General features: G+C 39.6%; 1 protein-coding gene across 1 annotated transcript in view; it reads left to right on the top strand.

The window, feature by feature from the left end:
- Nucleotides 1-19,569, top strand: part of LOC124720058 (zinc finger protein 708-like) — a 367,802-nt gene that overhangs the window by 336,021 nt on the left and 12,212 nt on the right. Inside the window, exon 10 of the mRNA XM_047245325.1 lies at nucleotides 4,184-4,293. Within this exon, the coding sequence (XP_047101281.1) occupies nucleotides 4,184-4,293 (110 nt within the window). The remainder of the gene's footprint in view (nucleotides 1-4,183; nucleotides 4,294-19,569) is intronic.

Below are 19,569 nucleotides of genomic sequence, written 5' to 3'. Positions count from 1 at the left end.
ATACAAAAATATGTAGTGTACATGTTTCCGTGCATCAAAGATCTTTCAAAAATGCTTTGATTTTTGCTAGGTTGAGATTCATAAAGTGCCAGGAAGTTATGCATAGGTTTATGAATCCATAACCATTCAAGGGATTGATATGGTTTACAGCTCCTAGGGAAATGATACCATCTTTTGACATGGAAGAATGTACTTCCATCCAGTAAAAAGTTTTTGAGCCTAGAAAGCGCGTTTCTAATTGGGAAATCTGGGAAATTTTTTCTTGCCAAAGTATACCCCCTAGTTAAGGTTTAAGCCTTCCATATGCAATGAAGTGCCTATTGACAAGAAACACTGTGCACTAGTGGTACGCTTGTTTTATCAGACCAGTGGCACTGCATTGGAGGAATATTATTGAAATAAATGTGTTGAAGAATACAATCAAGAAATTTGAAGAAATAGGTGAATTGAGTGGTGCAGCAAACACTCATAGTGGTTGCTCAAGTTGCTTTTAGTACAACCGACCATGCAGCAGATGGCTCAAATTCTGCAGTGAGTGCTAGAGTACTCACACTAACACTCTGCCTCTGACTGTGCCTCATCCCAATCAACAGTTCAAAACATTTTGTGGCACATTTTACACTAGTATCTCTCTAAGGCTCAGAATGTGTTGCTAAAGAAAGCCCATGACTAAAGAAACCCATGATAGGATACAACGCTGTGACTTTGCTTTCATTTTTGGCATGCATGGAAATGAGTGACCTTTTGCTGGGGAATATTCTTTGGATGGGCAAGGCATATTTTACTCTGCATGGGGCTGTGAATACACAGAACTGTCACATATGGGGTTGTCCTCCCAAATCTTGTGCAGGAACATCCACTCCACTCAGCTTACGTGACAGTGTGGTGCGATTTCACAAGTCACATCTGAACCTTATAAAGACCTTGTTATGCGACGAGATTCCATCATTTCAAGAACATAATAGTGTCTGTGACATTATTTTGATGTGAGATGGGGTGGCATGATATGTCAGTTGTTGAGTGAACAATTGGTTTCATGAAACCTTCAGTATCATCCACGTTATATCTATGTAGTTTAAAGATATGTGGCCTTCGAGATCCCCTGACCTAAACTGATGTGACATGTGGATGTTGGGATATGTGAAAGATTATTTGGGGATGTATCCAGATACTCCTGATGAGAAGGATATCATATGATGACAATCAATCTTATTAAACTGGATATGCTGTAGGCAACTGTTAACCATGTCATGTCATGGACCAGCATTTTGTAAATTCAGTAGACCATTTTGAACATGTAACTTCTGATCATATCCTAATAAACGTATCAGAACCATCATTATCATTGTTCTGATCGTTTCTCCTCTTTTTTCCTGCACTGATACCTCATTCTCACTGCTTACAGCGCCATATTTTCACCTGGTGGCGGAAATTGAAAAATTATTTTTCAGTGTACTTGGTGAGAATACCAGTTAATGAACACCCTACAATGTTACAGCATCCTGCAAAGTATAGAGCCCACACTGCAGCACCCAGAACACTGTCAGTTTAATTATAATCACTTGAAACGCCCCAGATCGACTTCTTGTCATGAAAACAGGGTGCTGTTCAGACAATTTTGTCCTCAGTAGAGTCATAATGAAGTTGCTATGATGTCTTGCAGAGATACCACACTCGTTCTAAGATTGCTACTCAGCAGGGGTTTTTATCAACAGTGTGTGTTTATTGTTATTACAATGTAATAACTATGGTGACTGCTGCCAGTGTTTTTTACAATATGCAGTGTGTGCCACGTCTCTCTAACCATTCAAACCAGCCTGAACAGACTTATTATTCTCAATGAGTTCTGTCTGCAGTCATGGTCTAGTAGCTGGCATTGCTGCTTCTAGATCATGGGTTCCCAGGATTGATTCCTGGCTGCGTTGGGGACTTCCTCTGCCCAGTGACTGGGTATTTGCATTGTCCTCATCATTTCTTCATCATCATCTGTGACAGTGGCTACCTTTGACTGTGTAAAAAAATAGAATGTGTAAAAAGTAGGACTTCGTACAGGTGCTGAAGACCGTGCAGTTGAGTGCCCTACAAACCAAACATCATCATCCATGAGTTCTGAGCCTAAAAGAACCGTGCTTCAACTATATTGATTATTGAGGGGGTTGGTAGTCTTCGGGAGTGGTGACCCCATTGCAATACTAGCTTATATATATATGCAGTGGGACTTCGCAACCAGCTTCAGCCGAAAGACCAAGTAAAGGTGGCGAGATGTCCTATTAATCCCCCGACCTTACTAGTTGTCAGATGGAATGGTACCAGAGTAGATAGATACATTGTAAGAAAGCGTTTTTGTTCATAATGACAGCTCTTTGGTTTGAGAATCGAGACAACAAAGGAATAAAGTAGAGGTAACATCTGCAGTGCCAACGTTTATAACATATGTGGTCTAAACCATTAGCAGTGTTATTGTCCAGGGTGTAGTATGTGTGTCAATAAAATATATTTGCACTTCCATTGACACTGCATGAATAGTGTATGAATGTACCTGCAACAAAAATTGTTGTGCAGTAAAGATTAAGGATTTGACACAAGTACCCAGTACCTACACAATGCTTACATGGAGGTCTCTAAAACAATTGATAAATAACTAACATCAAAATTTATTTATTGTTGGACTTTTCCACATATTCTCTTCAATTTCTGGTTTGTTTATGGTTGACTGGCATAGCATAAAATTTTAATTGTAAGTTTCATTTCTAGTACTTTGAGAAACAGAAAGGTATTTGTTTGAAACTTTACTTGCATATTTTTTCCGATTTCTTTCTTAATTATTAATATACAGTTACTTCACTTTCCTATGTTGTATCTAATTGAGTTAAAAAGAAATAACAAGATTTAGTGATTCAGTTGTCAACTTCTAGAATCTGACACACACCATGATCTCAGTTACGTTCAAAAATCGTGTGACCCCAATTACAAGTTTATAAACACTCGAAATTTACCGGACCCATGCCAAACAGAATTATATACCCAACACATTGCAAAAAAGTGAAAAGTTACAGTCAGAACAAAAGATAACACTGGAGCAGGCACGCTTTCAGTATCTGTAATCTTCTATTTCCAACATGTTCCACATACTGGGGACCAGAAACGCATCACAATTTTGATCTGTGGGAAAGGGTTTAACTGCAGGTGGAATAATGGGACCCAGATAGTACAGGGGTAGCTCATGCATCAGCTGTTATCACTGCCACTCAGTATGAAGTGTCAGCCTGCAGTGTTTAATGGTGATGATGTGGCCATTAATGTGTGTGTCCTTCAGTCAATGGTGTTCTGCAATGCCAGATGACCAGATGTTGGGAAGATGTAGAACTTTTAAAAAAGGCTCACTGCAAATGTACTGGAAAATTTACAACCATTTCCATCCTTTCAGACAGTATTTCCATTTGTTCAAGGCTTCATATAAGTTGCAGTGCCAAAAACGCAGTCTTAGATTGAAACCATCTGCAAGTGTACATTCATTCATCAGTTTGCAATTTTTCCCCCTTGATTCCTGTGACAATGTTCTTGTTCATGAACAGTCATTATCCACCTAATTAATATCCATACTACATACCTAATCAAAATATTGAAGCTTGCACTAGTTCTTGAATCACAGGGAATCAAACAAAAAAAATCTGTTTACTAGGTGCAATAAATATATCATTGCCAGAGGTGAAAGTGTCTGCAAAACAAAGAAAAGGCACTTAACAAGCTAAGATAATGGAAGAGGAACATTTAAAAATTATTTCTCTGATTTCAATCTTAAATGCCTTGAACTTAAGTATTTTGAATTATAACATGTAAGTGATACATCTTTTGATAAATTTAATAAATTTGTGTAGACTATCAACTTGTAGCAATGTATTTTAAAAAGATTGTAACACATGCAATTATTTTAATTCTGATCTAAAAATTTCAAATCAAAGTGACAGTGTCTCAGATTAATCATTATTGAATTTCCTCTGGTTATTTTCGTTTTAAACCATTTTTACCTCATCAGTTCTTTCCTTCTGGTGGACTATTATAATTTTAAATTGCTAACAGTAAATATATGATTTCTTATGCACTTTTATGACTTGTGCCCTATAGTACTGGATTTATGGACATTCAAATATTGTTTCTTAACATTCTGCTCCTCACTCTTCAGATTGACTCAGAGTACTGGTGGGAGGTGTGGCATATGTGAAGAAACGTGTCACCATCAACTGGTCCAGGATGAATTTGTGATAGATATGGAGAAGTCAACACAAGAGTTTGGTACGCATACAGGAGATGTGACTGTTGATAGTGAATGCTCAGTTGCTACCCAATATGACTGTAGTGCGAGGGAAAAGAAATTACATGTATATAGCTGTAATTTCTGCCAACAGGGCTTTCCTTCAAAATACAGACTCATAAAGCATGTGTTTATGCACATTGATGGCATGCAACCACCTTTGTATGTTTGTAAGTGGTGTTGTGAGATATTTGACAGTAACTTTAGTTTGAAAAAACATCTGAGAATGAGTGAGAATTATCACGTCTTAACTGCTGGCATCCATGAAAAATATGGCTATAGTGATGAGCATCAAAGCAGTATCCTTTTGGATAGTTTGCCAGAAGTTTCTGTTACAGAACACAATGTGTGGTCTTCATACAAGGAAACTTGGAAACCTTCAAAGAAGTCCTCTAATGACATGTGTAACACACCTATGGGAAATGATGCTGACAAAATAAGTGACTATGGAACTTTGTCTACAGCTGTTAATGTCAGGACCCAGGGTGATCTACTTACTGCAAACAGCATGGACAAATGTGGTATTTGTGGCAAATTGTGTGGTAGGTCAGGTCATCCCAAGAGAGAGAAATTACTTGACACTGGAAAGAATCCCCACAAATGTGAGATTCGTGGGGAATCGTTTTCTCAGTCAGGTCATCTCAAGGCAGAGGAATTAATTCGCACTGGAAAGAAACCTCACAAATGTAAGATTTGTGGGAGATGTTTTGCTAGGTCTAAAAATCTCAAGAGACACGAATTAATTCACACTGGAAACAAACCTCACAAATGTGTGATTTGTGACAAATCGTTTGCCCAGTCAGGGAGTCTCAAGACTCACAACTTAATTCACACTGGAAAGAAACCTCACAAATGTGAGATTTGTGGGAACTCTTTTACTAGGGCAGATTATCTCGAGACTCACATTTTAATTCACACTGGGAAGAAACCTCACAAATGTAAGAGTTGTGGGAGATGTTTTGCTAGGTCCAGCAGTCTCAAGAGACACGAATTAATTCACACTGAAAACATACCTCACAAATGTGTGATTTGTGGCAAATCGTTTGCCCAGTCAGGTTATCTGAAGACTCACATATTAATTCACACTGGAAAGAAACCTCACAAATGTGAGATTTGTGGGAAATCTTTTCGTAGGTCAGATACTCTCAAGAGACACAAATTAGTTCACACTGGAATGAAGCCTCATAAATGTGAGATTTGTGGCAAATCTTTTGCTAGGTCAGAGTATCTCAAGAAACACTTATTAAGTCACACTGGAAAGAAACCTCGCAAATGTGTGATTTGTGACAAATCGTTTGCCCAGTCAGTTAATCTGAAGACTCACAAATTAATTCACACTGGAAACAAACCTCACAAATGTGAGATTTGTGGGAGATGTTTTGCTTTGTCAGGTTATCTCAAGAAACATGTATTTCTTCACACTGGGAAGAAACCTTACAAATGTAATATTTGTGGGAAATCCTTTGCTGTGTTGAATGCTCTCAAGAGGCACACATTAATTCACACTGGAAAGAAATCCCATGAATGCGATATTTGTGGGAAGTCTTTTGCTAGGGCTTATCTTAAGACTCACATTTTAATTCACACTGGGAAGAAACCTCACAAATGTAAGAGTTGTGGGAGATGTTTTGCTAGGTCCAGCAATCTCGAAGAGACATGAATTAATTCACACTGGAAACAAACCTCACTAATGTGAGATTTGTGGGAGATGTTTTGCTTTCACTGGGAAGAAACCTTACAAATGTAATATTTGTGGGAAATCCTTTGCTTTGTTGAATGCTCTCAAGAGGCACACATTAATTCACACTGGAAAGAAATCCCACGAATGCGATATTTGTGGGAAGTCTTTTGCTAGGGCAGGCAATCTCAAGGCCCATCGTTAATTCACATTGGAGAGTAACCTTACAAATGTGAGATTTGTGGGAAATCTTGTGCTGTATCCAGCATTCTCAAAACACATGCATTAATTCACATTAGAAAGTAACCTCACAGATGTGAGATTAGTGGGAAATCATTTGCTATGTCAGGCGATCTCAAGACACATGCATTAGAACACATTGGAAGGTGACTTCACAAATGTTATGTCTGTGACAAAAGTTTCACTAAATTGGGTACTCTCAAGACAGATGCATTAATTCACATCAGAAAGAAACTACAAGTAAGTGTTGGTTTACACAAATAGGTTTTCCTGGTTTGTGCCCTCAAGGCCTATAAAGTAATGGATGTAACAGGGGACAATAAATTGCAGTTCCTGTGAAATAATATTAAAATGTGGTAGAATTGTGGAAAAAAATGAGCAATGATGTGTACTATAGAGTGGTATAAGATAATGTGACAATATAAAAATCCATATCTACAGATTGTGATGTCAAGAACTTGTATTACTAAATACTCCAGAGACATGAATCAAATCTGTTTTTGTCATTAACACTGCTGCTCTTTCCTATCGATCTTGAGACAAGAAGATTGTGAATTGTGATAAATCCTTACCTTCGTCAGTAATCATAAATACAATGCAATATTCAGTATAAGGCCAAGGAAATGTGATGACTTGCTGCTTAATATTCCAGACATAGTCATTATGTAGTACTCGTAACTGCACTTTAGAAACAATGTTATCAAAAATACACTCCTGGAAATGGAAAAAAGAACACATTGACACCGGTGTGTCAGACCCACCATACTTGCTCCGGACACTGCGAGAGGGCTGTACAAGCAATGATCACACGCACGGCACAGTGGACACACCAGGAACCGCGGTGTTGGCCGTCGAATGGCGCTAGCTGCGCAGCATTTTTGCACCGCCGCCGTCAGTGTCAGCCAGTTTGCCGTGGCATACGGAGCTCCATCGCAGTCTTTAACACTGGTAGCATGCCGCGACAGTGTGGACGTGGACCGTATGTGCAGTTGACGGACTTTGAGCGAGGGCGTATAGTGGGCATGCGGGAGGCCGGGTGGACGTACCGCCGAATTGCTCAACACGTGGGGCGTGAGGTCTCCACAGTACATCGATGTTGTCGCCAGTGGTCGGCGGAAGGTGCACGTGCCCGTCGACCTGGGACCGGACCGCAGCGACGCACGGATGCACGCCAAGACCGTAGGATCCTACGCAGTGCCGTAGGGGACCGCACCGCCACTTCCCAGCAAATTAGGGACACTTTTGCTCCTGGGGTATCGGCGAGGACCATTCGCAACCGTCTCCATGAAGCTGGGCTACGGTCCCGCACACCCTTAGGCTGTCTTCCGCTCACGCCCCAACATCGTGCAGCCCGCCTCCAGTGGTGTCGCGACAGGCGTGAATGGAGGGACGAATGGAGACGTGTCGTCTTCAGCGATGAGAGTCGCTTCTGCCTTGGTGCCAATGATGGTCGTATGCGTGTTTGGTGCCGTGCAGGTGAGCGCCACGATCAGGACTGCATACGACCGAGGCACACAGGGCCAACACCCGGCATCATGGTGTGGGGAGCGATCTCCTACACTGGCCGTACACCACTGGTGATCGTCGAGGGGACACTGAATAGTGCACGATACATCCAAACCGTCATACCGTCATCGAACCCATCGTTCTACCATTCCTAGACCGGCAAGGGAACTTGCTGTTCCAACAGGACAATGCACGTCCGCATGTATCCCGTGCCACCCAACGTGCTCTAGAAGGTGTAAGTCAACTACCCTGGCCAGCAAGATCTCCGGATCTGTCCCCCATTGAGCATGTTTTGGACTGGATGAAGCGTCGTCTCACGCGGTCTGCACGTCCAGCACGAACGCTGGTCCAACTGAGGCGCCAGGTGGAAATGGCATGGCAAACCGTTCCACAGGACTACATCCAGCATCTCTACGATCGTCTCCATGGGAGAATAGCAGCCTGCATTGCTGCGAAAGGTGGATATACACTGTACTAGTGCCGACATTGTGCATGCTCTGTTGCCTGTGTCTATGTGCCTGTGGTTCTGTCAGTGTGATCATGTGATGTATCTGACCCCAGGAATGTGTCAATAAAGTTTCCCCTTCCTGGGACAATGAATTCACGGTGTTCTTATTTCAATTTCCAGGAGTGTATATCCATGGCACTTCCTGCACAAAGACTAGTAAACTCAACACTGGAGAAACGTGATTATGGCATTATTTAACTAATGTATGTTTTCTCAAGAGATCTGCTGTGTGTGTCATTAATAGTGTGTACATGTATGTTTTGTTCATATTAACCCTGCATTTGTAAACGTAACAACAAATATAACAATCTACTTAATAGCATGTTTGTCCACTTTTGGAATACATGAACAATTCTACATGATATGGACTTGACATGTCGTTTTCATATTTCTGGATGTATGTCGCACTAGTTGTACTGCACACATTCAGATCAGCTAAATGGTGTGGTTGAGACATAACTGTTAGTTACCATGCTACTCAGACCACTGTGTAGTCGTTCTTTACATGTGACAGTTACCTGCTGAAAGCTGCCTTCACTGTGGGAGAGCACATCAGGCATGAAGGAATCTATGTAGTTGCTATAAAGGTGACATAGTCTGCAACTGTCATGATGCCTTCACTTATTACCAGATGCCCCAAAGGAGCCAATGTGTTTGCCCCATAGCATAACGGGCCCTCGATCTGATGCCATTCACCTACATGACTGCATATCTGGATGTGGCATCTCACCTGGTGTAACAAGAAATGTCACTCGTCCTGACAGTTGGAGTTGTCATTAGCATTGACCTTCATTCCAGCATCAATGATCCCTTGTGCAATGCAGTTGCAATTGAAAAATTTGGTGGGTTAGTATGGAAACATACAGAGACCATATGTTGTGGAGCCCTATGTTCAAAAATGTACACTGAATTGTGTGTTTTAAAATGTGTATTGCCTCTCCAGCATTATTTTCTGTCATCAGATATGTCTCATATTGCCACGTTTCCAGCTTTACAGAGCAGACAAGCCTCTGATCTCCAAGATTTGTAATGAGGTATAGCTGTGTTACATCTTTTCATAAGGTTATGGATTTATCATCTTTCAACCACTTTCTTTGGATGTTCACAACAGTAGCATAGGTCCAGCCAACCAGCTTCACCACTTTTGAGGTGCTAGTTCCCAACTGCAATACCACTGTAGCCGGTCCTTTGCTAAAGTCACTTACGTCATTGGATTTACATGTTCACAACCTATCTAATTGGTAGAACAATTCCTTCTTAATCTCTGATCTGCTATACATGTAATCTGCTTACTGCATCATTAGTGTACAACATGGCATTCATTCTCCTCACAGGCAGTGTTCATGATATTTTTGCTCATCAATGCATCTTCATGTAAATGGGTCAGATCGGAAAATGTGTAATCTAACAAAATCATTGTGCTTGGTTACCATTTACACCAGTGCACAATAGCTATATTTTTTTGTGAAATTTTTTTGTTTCACAAAGCTCTGTACATAATTCAGAGATATTGTAGATAAGTGTTATGCACCAAAGTTCTTAATTCTTTGTTAAGCATTTAATACTGTGTAAGGTACATGCAAGAATAACACTTTGGAGAGCTGAGAACGTGAGTACTAAATATGTCTAGTGTTATATTCAAAGATGTTTCCATTCTGTATATTTTTCTTAATTTGTGTAAATAAACATGACGTTTTGGGAAATGTGTACTTATGCTTCATTTTTAATTTTAGAACGATTGTTTTTATTTTTGATTCCCTATTTGTTATTTGTGAAAGTGGTTTAGTACATGTTCCATCATATGTGTAACAACTGGGGTTGGTTATAATTAAGTGATTGGCACTGTTCTGTTTTACTACACTTTGTAGAGATGTGATTACATTTATTCCATCTTTCTCATGATAGGACATCCAGATGCATTTTTATTAAATATTTTTGTTTATTTTTTATTTTTATTATTTATTATTTATTTTTAAATATTTTACTAAATATTTTCCAATAAAAGGAAAGAAAAACCAGGCTTCGGGACAATAGCCTTATATTCAGATGAATCTGAAAATATACTACCAAGTGTGGCGACTTTACATATTATGAATCTCTAAGAAAAACAGTAAAATTTGTAGTAACATGTTAAAAAAGGTTCACAATGTTAACTGAATGTCTAAGGGTGTCAGCTAAAGATGGGTTATGTAGCGTTTCTCTAGTACAAGAGATGTAAGCAGAATATAAACATATTCAGTGGTTGTGTGGAAAACTACCCAAAGAACTGAGTCTACATAAACACAGTACATACCCACAAATTAAAGAGTGTAACTGCACCTATTTAAATAATTACCTAAGCTAATCACTACAGAATAAATTATTGTACAAGAATTGTCAAGGAAAAGTCAATTGTAGGATGTGGCTCCAGGAACACATGGCAATCAAGCATACTGTTAAAAAAAAACAACGGAGAGTGCTTTAAAACTTCTGACTGGTGTTTACATCAGAACTCTACCTGTAAGGTCACTAACAACTGAGGGCATAGTGCTGGAGAATAGGGTGGCAGGGCACATCTGATCAGACTGAAAGCTGGTTCCAAGAGAGCCAAATTGAACCTCGCTATGCTCTTTGACCCTGTGTGACCATTAACAGCTGTCTGATTGGTTGCTGGATGGGTTTATGGAATTTTTCCTCACTAGCAATGCTTCCTGGAAGTGTAACCCATCAGCATCCTCACTGTCAGAATGGTATGAATGTGAGGAAGGCATATACAGTGGTAACTGGTACAGAACCAGCCCCTGCCTAGTCACAGCTCTGCAGTGAAACATATTTCATGAAGTTTTTCCCACTCAATCTGTCAGTCTACCACACACATTTCAGTCTCACTCCATAGCATCAGGCTAATTACTTCAAAACTACAAAAGTGGTAGTTTAATGCTTGAAAATGATCCTTTGGACGGGTGGCTCTTGCTAAGGGATGCAAGCTTCTAATATGGGAAACAAAGAATTTCCAAAATACAGTAAAAAAAGTGGACAGAAATAGAAAACTCAAAAGTATTTAAGAAGTTACAGATAATAGTACAATAATTATGAGTTCGAATTGACTGATTTTGGTTATTGTAGAAATATATACAGCCAAGTGAGATGATGCACTGGTACAGTGGTGTTGTAGTGCAGAGGCAACAGATGTGCCAATCACGTTCTGAGGCAGCAGGGACAGCATGAGGGCTGTCAAGATGCGTCAGCTGTGCAGTGGCTAGGCTGCTGCAGTGGTGATTCCCGTGGGCAGTGATATAGTATTGTGGTCAGGAATGACAGCATTGGGGCCACCATTTGTTGTTACCAGTTGTGAAGATCATGAAAGACTGTAACACAGCATCGAAGGGGTGCAGCAGCAAAGGCAGGCTGGGTATTTCAATACAAAAGGAGGTTTAGCTAAATAATATTGGTAAGATTCATAATTTTTCTATAATCTCTGCAGTTTGTAGTATAAAAGTTAACATTACAAAGTTATTGAAGGATACATTACAAACTGATTATATATCCATAATAAGCTAATCTCATTAAGACAACTGTAGCACTATCATTGTTTTATTAAATCTTATTTCATGTACTCAATTGATACTGATTGTTAAATCCTACCTCATTGGTTTGGTCCTTAACTGAGTGGAATGTAACTCTCCCATGTTACAGAATAAGAAAAATGACAAAATTATGCAATGGAAACAAACTAATACATATTAGCATCCCTTCTCCTAATGCTTAGTCATAAATGAGAGTTGTGACTGAATTGTGCCAGGATCCAAAATCCACTTAAGTATAAAATTACCCAACTGCCTGTCCACCACTGGTTTTGGTGATCTGAATACTTCACAATATCCTTGATTACATATGATCCATATAACAATTATGAGGACAACTACAGTGACTGCAAGAGAGATGACACCAGGGCAACCACTGTATGTAGGTATTCCAGCTTACTCCACTCAGTGAAGTGTGCATTGCTGTGGTCAGTGGTAACTTGCAATTTTCCCAAGCTAGTATTCGTCAGTGGTTTGCAGAAAGCGAGTCTTCGATTTGTTTGGTAGTTTAGACAGGCTGTCAGTTAGGTGCCGTCACAAAAGGTGTTTCAGGCAAATTAGCAGAAAAAGTTTAAAGCTGTTGTGTTTGTAAGTTAAATGAGCAGATAAGCTAATGGTGGGTGTGATACATCATAATTGTTATATGCATCATATGTTAGAGAAACTCGATAAGTCAGAAGTGTAAATGTATGGTTACAGCAGAGAACTGCTGCTATAGTTGACTGTGCTACCAAATACGGTAATCTGTTCCCAATGGGCATAAATAGAGATTTGTGGATTGCGACAACTGTGCTAGAGCAACGGAATTATTTAGGACCCTCTAAAAGCAATGCAATTTCACAATTCATGACACTGGCTCAGAGTAATAAGTTAGGCCTCTTATAATAATTATTATAAATGCACAGGTGAAACTCGAACTACATGACAGTCTGATGAATAACACTTGCAAGCAAACAGGACGTCCATTTGCCAAACATGGCGTTCATAAGTAGCTACACAGGCGACAAGTAAAGAAAAGGTGATAACATTCAAATTTGCAACTGGTGGAAGTCATGGGCAGGGATATCTGCACATTTAACACATCTGTAGATCATGACAGTTGTACAATAGCATTAGTGCAATAATACAGCAAGGTTGATACCTACGTGGAGTAGATCATTTGCATGTGTACTGATGCATGAAATGAATTATTAGTTATGGTTTGCTGGAAGGTTTCAGCTGGCACTAAGTTAGGGCTGAGTCTCTCTTGCAGTCATGGCTGAATGGTAGTGAGCAGGGTTTGAACATTCAACTGTTGCTTGGGTGTTATACAACAAGATCTGTAAGGCTTTAGTTATTTCCAGAGTAGCAGTGAGTTTGCACAGTTCCCTGTCAATGGTTATTAAGTCACGCTGGAGCGCGTTTTTAAGTCCCTAATATTGCAGTATTAGCACAGTGACTATATTATGGGTTTGTCAGTTGGTAGCTGAAAGGTCTTCATTGTGAGTGAGCCATACATGCAAGCATACTAGGATTTCATGATACTGCGTAACAAAGAATGAAGCTCGCTGGGGAGCTTTGTCACAGCGATCAGCGTCAGTCTGATCAGGGATACCAAATTTGTTTTCAGCACAGCTGCACTTCCATTAAACCAAACTCGCATAGCATGGCGGAGTGGTACTGTGACTGGTTGTTCACAGGATGAACAGAGTCTATAATTTAGTGAAGGAGAATTAAATCAGTATGAAAAGACAGAGATGGTAGTACCCATTGTCTGGTCATTTCTGCTTGCATGCTGCAAAAGTTAGCACTCATGTGGAGGCAATTTCAACAGGGTACAAATGTTCGATGGCTTCACAGTCAAGATGATTGATCAGCAGTATTTATAGCTTGTTCACAGGTGCTAGTTGTCTTGAAATTTTGCACAAGTTTAAAAGTTCGGTATTCTTTCGAAAAAATAGTGATGATTTATGTTGAGTAGGGCTGAATGTTGAGAGGACTGAATTCACAGCCAGTTGCTTTTGGCATCCTTTTAGAAGGGACATAAGACGTTATAGCCTAGCATATTGCAGAATTTGGTCAACAGTTGGCTAATGTGTATGGTTTACTGTAGCTGTACTAATTATATACTTTGTTGTTAAATCGAATGTGAGTTTCTATCCTCTCTTTTCTGAAAATCTAATGAGAATGAAACCACATTTTGGAAGTGTGCATTATGTAAACGGGCATGAATATGGAGATGTTAGATTTAGGACAAGGATGTCAAAATAGGAGCCAGTGGACCTACCCAGTAGTGATACCTCCCTTGGTGAGCTATGGGAAAGAGTAGAGGGCTAACCTGATAGGAAAATGGCCAAACCAGCTTCAATTGTCTGTAACGAAATTAAAGTTGCTGGTATTGGTTACAATTATAATTATAATGTATTAAAATATAACAGATGGTTTAATAAGGATGGGAGGTGAACTAGGTAGGGAATCATGATCAACTGTCCATGCGTGTGATGTCTCAAGCAAACCAGCATGTTGTGCACCATGCAGGGTAGCCTATGTAATGGACTGAAAACAGGTGTTCACAGTAGTCAATTTTTGAAAAGGATTGTAGTCTTGTGACTGTTGAGGGACCTAACTGGTCCAAGCCAGTCCTAATTAAATTAGGTGATAATAAACAGATGGCAGAACATGACAGTATGAAGTGAGAAACAAATAAATTAACAGGAAAAGAGGTGACATCATGCACTACAATTACTGCAACTTACATTTAATCATAAAGGGAAGTAATAGGAAGGGCAGGAGCTTGTTGCTAGATGAATCAGTCGTTTTTCGTCATCTCATCAGCCTATCAAGGTGTAATGAACTTATGAGTAGTAGGAATCGAAGTGAGTGTGCTGCTGCCATACAAGATTAGTGTCATAAAGCCATAGAATTTTATTCTGGTGCTATAAAAATATGTCAAAGCTAAAGGTAGTAAAGGAATTTGAAATGGGCAGAAACGCCTATAGATACACGTGGTAAGTAAATGAGTTAAAAGAGGCAAAGCATTCATAGTTTTTCTCAGTGATGCAATGCTGGCAAGTAGTACGTTATCTTTGTAGGTATGTAAGACACTGGGGTGTGTCCAACTGTATACGTGTTTATAGTGTACTACATGTGAATGCATAATGTGGTACGTATTAGTGGACATGAGTCACAAAAGTAACCAGTATCAGAAATGTATGCATATACAGAGTCACTGCTCTCATGCTTAGTGACAGATGGGCAAGCACAGAGCAGTTGAACAGATTGCTTGAAGCATTCTAAATCTTTCCATACACGGAATGATGGTCATCAGATGTGTTTGCACTCATATCATCAAAATAGCAGAGCCTAACTGGTAGGTAAAACACATCACTGGAGGGACAAATGCACAAAATTGTGGTTTAGTGAGTATTTAATTAGAGTATGAGCGTAACTGATAACATTGGTGGCGGCCACATTGGGAAAAGACATCATTATTCATATTTCTTCTTGAAGGAGTGAGCAAGGCTGAAATTGGTGTGGTGCCAGGAACTGCTTGATAAATGTGATTGTGTACTGCTGAATGATACATTTCATGCAGTGGAATATGTAGATAATCTCTTAGGTCCCCTTTTGCTCAATGACGACGAGTAATGTAGCACAAGTGTTCATAAGCATCAAATGGAGGCTCCAGTATTATTTTAAAAATATACTAAAGAGATAGATACTCAAGGGTAGATCAGTGTTAATACTGGAAACAATGTGGAACATTATTGCCTGTGTACACATAGTATTAAAAGCAGTGTCAGTGGTAGGTGAAACATGATGAGTCAAAATAACATGATAGTGTATGAATTAGAGATAGTTACCCGTTCAGGGAACACTTTGTTAGGGTCCAAGAGCGAATGTTGTGTTTCATAGGTGTTTGTGTTGTGTGTGAGTGGAGCCACTACAACCATAAGTGAGGTACTGTAGTTTTCAGTGTGCAAGTGGGGCACTCATGTTTTTGTGTGACAGCAAGATGAATGATGGTAGAAAGGACCATAGTATAAAGACAAATCATAAGTGGTGAGACCAGACCAGAGTCTGTGATGGCTAACCACACCGTGTTAGGAGGACGCCCCTGGAGGAACCAGAAGGCCAGGCAACATCCTCCTGTCTCATTTGCATGGGGTAGATGTTGAAAGACACTAACTGCCTGTCTAGCGAGTCTCATTGGTTCCTTTCACACATAAATTTTTGAGCAGTTAATGATATGGAATAAACAGGAGGGCTGTACATCGAACAAGGCATATCACATTTCTCACACTATATCATTGTTTATTGGTCGTACATCCTTGTGTTAAATATAAGTTGTTGTAAAGAAAGACAGTGTAAGAGAGAGCAGTGCTATTACTTTCAGACTATGATGCACATTAGAAGCAGTTCTAAACTTTCTGGAATCACCTTTGTCCAATTGAAACATACCATATGAATATCTTAAAAGAATGATCAAGGTTCCAGATAGTTCTCTTACGGAGTGGTAAGTCCATAATTAACAAGGCATACATCTAATTTGTGAAACACATGAATGGAGTGGTGATATTCCCATTGGTAAGATATATGAGCCAAGATGATGTGGATAAATAATAAGTAGGCTTATTGGGGGCCTAGATGAAGTACTTAGCTATATTCCTGTCACTGATAAAACACTTACCGTTTGGCAACTGATGTGCCAAATCATTCCTCTAGAAAATAACACTGGCTCCTTGGTTAACTAACCAATTGAGAGACGGCACATACCGTGCAATAAGTCTTTGGAGAATAGTTAAAGCAGACACTGCAACAAGGCAGCAGCGATAACTCATAGTATTGGCTGGAATAGTGAAATAGAACTGGAACTATGGTACTATGAGAGTCACATGGTCAAGATGTGCTCAGACTAGTCCCTTCTTAACGGAAGAAGAAGAACAGAACAGATAGAGGGACATGATAGTAGGGACAGGAGTAACAGGGAAGGGTTAAGAAACTAACTGCAATGATATGTGACTACAGAATTTCTCCAGCAGTACAGGGTGACTGTTCGTCACACATTAGCAGTAGTGTAAGAAACCATGTCATTGAGAGGTTGTCCCTATTCCTCCTTGTTTACTGAGAATGAGAATCAGTGACTCTACATGCATTTTTAGCAGATAGCCAGGTTAAAAAAAAGGCTAGCATAATCTTCATTATCACGTGCAAGCACCATAGGATTGTCTAACAGCAAAATGGTACAACCATGGATCCATACATACCTTTATTCATATCTGTGGGGTTGTATCAAAATTATGTCCACTTGGATATTTACCATTTCTAATACAGGTAACTCCCATCAGGTCTTGTGGGAATAACTCTTTTTAATTATGCGTACACATTTGAATACTGGTAGATGTAGTGAAAGCGCAACTACAATTAAGAAATAGTACTGTATTACTTGGCCAGAGTACACGCAGTGTAGTTCATGATACCAAAAGTGGATGGAAAGATAACATGCGTCACTGCAGTGCATGTAATAAGTAAGTTTTCCCAGAAGGATATTAAATCACAGTTACTGGCTTACCCACAAAAGGAAAAAATAAAATCATTGTTGTATAAGAACGATGCACACTGACGATCAGAGTATTTCAAATGAAATACTGTGTTAAAGCTTAAAGAAAGGTAATCTACCACATATTAGTACAACAAACGATCTCACTGTTTTTGTCAAGTCTCAGAGCACAGTGACTATAATGATGTCATTTCTATCACACTTAAAATACAGTAAACAAAATACAGAAAAAAGTAACCAAAGCATAAAAAGAGGTACTCTTGGAAATATTTAAAGTTAAATGCAAATGAACATTTATGAATGGCATGATTTCACAGTAACTGTCGCAGTGACAAGAACAGTTAACCCATCACTGTGTAATTACAACAATCAATGCATCTACCCTTCTTTGCAAAACCCTAAGTATTTCTTATTCATCAATACGACAGTGAAGGTGCTACTTTTGTTTGGAAATTGTTTGTCTCTTAACTTCATATAGAACTGGATATAATTAAACATTACCTTTCACAAACCATTGCTAGGAACCTGCGTTTGACACCCTCTGTGTCTTTAGTGCGTTTCAAGTATCATTGTCTGGTAATGAAGTTAAGTTATTTGTGATACAGAAGCACTATATAATTCAACTTATCTATGCTTTCGTTCTCCTGACCTACTATTGATACCCTGTATTTATGTCATGCTGGATCTGTGTTCTCAACACGTAGCAGTGTCTTCTGACAATGGACTTACTTGTGATGATGTTCAGAATTTCACGTCTGAAGTCTATTGTAAAGTAGGTTGAGAAACGAGGAAAGTGTTGTTTTTAAAGGCGTAATACAGTTTCTATAATGGCATATGACAAAACTCATAACCATAAATCGCTTGTTTCACCAGATCAGTCCACATGAGGTACGATACATTCCACCACAAATTACGAAGACCAGGATTTAGCCGGCCGAAGTGGCCGAGCGGTTCTAGGCGCTGCAGTGTCGAACCACGCGACCGCTACGGTCGCAGGTTCGAAACCTACCTCGGGAATGGATGTGTGTGATGTCCTTAGGTTAGTTAGGTTTAAGTAGTTCTAAGTTCTAGGGGACTGATGACCTCAGAAGTTAAGTCCCATAGTGCTCAGAGCCATTTGAACCATTTTATCCTTTACATACAAAGAATATAGATCATCTGACGTGCAAAGGTGCTGCCAAACATTAACGTATGCTACACTATATGCATGCGTTTGCCTGACTACTAGTAAAATTTTGCAGTGTGTGTTATTCTTTGTTTACAAAAGGCTAACACAACCTCCAGATAATACTGTTTTATACATTTTAACTTCCCACCAGTGTGTACTACGAGCCTCTTGGGTAATTTAAAATAGCTGTGATTTCCAGATTTTAAGCGAGTGTGTCAAGTACATGATCTATGTAGGTTACTCATTCCATAAATTAGTCTTTAGTGTTAATTCCAAACACTTGATATACAGGGTGGTCCATTGATCGTGACTGGGCCAAATATCTCACTAAATAAGCGTCAAACGAAAAAACTACAAAGAACGAAACTTGTCTAGCCTGAAGGGGCAAACCAGATGGCGCTATGATTGGCCCGCTAGATGCCGCTGCCATAGGTGAAACGGATACCAACTGCGTTTTTTAAAATAGGGACTCCCATTTTTTATTACATATTTGTGTAGTACGTAAAGAAATATGAATGTTTTAGTTGGACCACTTTTTTCGCTTTGTGATAGATGGCGCTCTAATAGTCACAAACATATGGCTCGCAATTTTAGATGAACAGTTGGTAACAGGTAGGTTTTTTAAATTAAAATACAGAACGTAGGTACGTTTGAACATTTTATTTCGGTTGTTCCAATGTGATACATGTACCTTTGTGAACTTACCATTTCTGAGAACGCATGCTGTTACAGCGCGATTACCTGTAAATACCACATTAATAAATGCTCAAAATGATGTCCGTCAACCTCAGCGCATTTGGCAATACGTGTAACGACATTCCTCTCAACAGCGAGTAGTTCGCCTTATGTAATGTTTGCACATGCATCGTCAGTGCGCTGACGCATGTTGTCAGGCGTTGTCGGTGGATCACGATAGCAAATATCCTTCAACTTTCCCCAGAGAAAGAAATCCGGGGACGTCAGGTCCGGTGAACGTGCGGGCTTTGGTGTGGTTTTGACGACCAATCCACCTGTAATGAAATATGCTATTCAATACTGCTTCAACCGCATGCGAT

The sequence above is a fragment of the Schistocerca piceifrons genome, chromosome 11 (genome assembly GCF_021461385.2).
Source record: "Schistocerca piceifrons isolate TAMUIC-IGC-003096 chromosome 11, iqSchPice1.1, whole genome shotgun sequence".
In the NCBI taxonomy this organism is placed as follows: domain Eukaryota; kingdom Metazoa; phylum Arthropoda; class Insecta; order Orthoptera; family Acrididae; genus Schistocerca; species Schistocerca piceifrons.
Note: the sequence above shows the minus strand (reverse complement) of the source record. Positions and strands in the feature narration are given on the sequence as shown.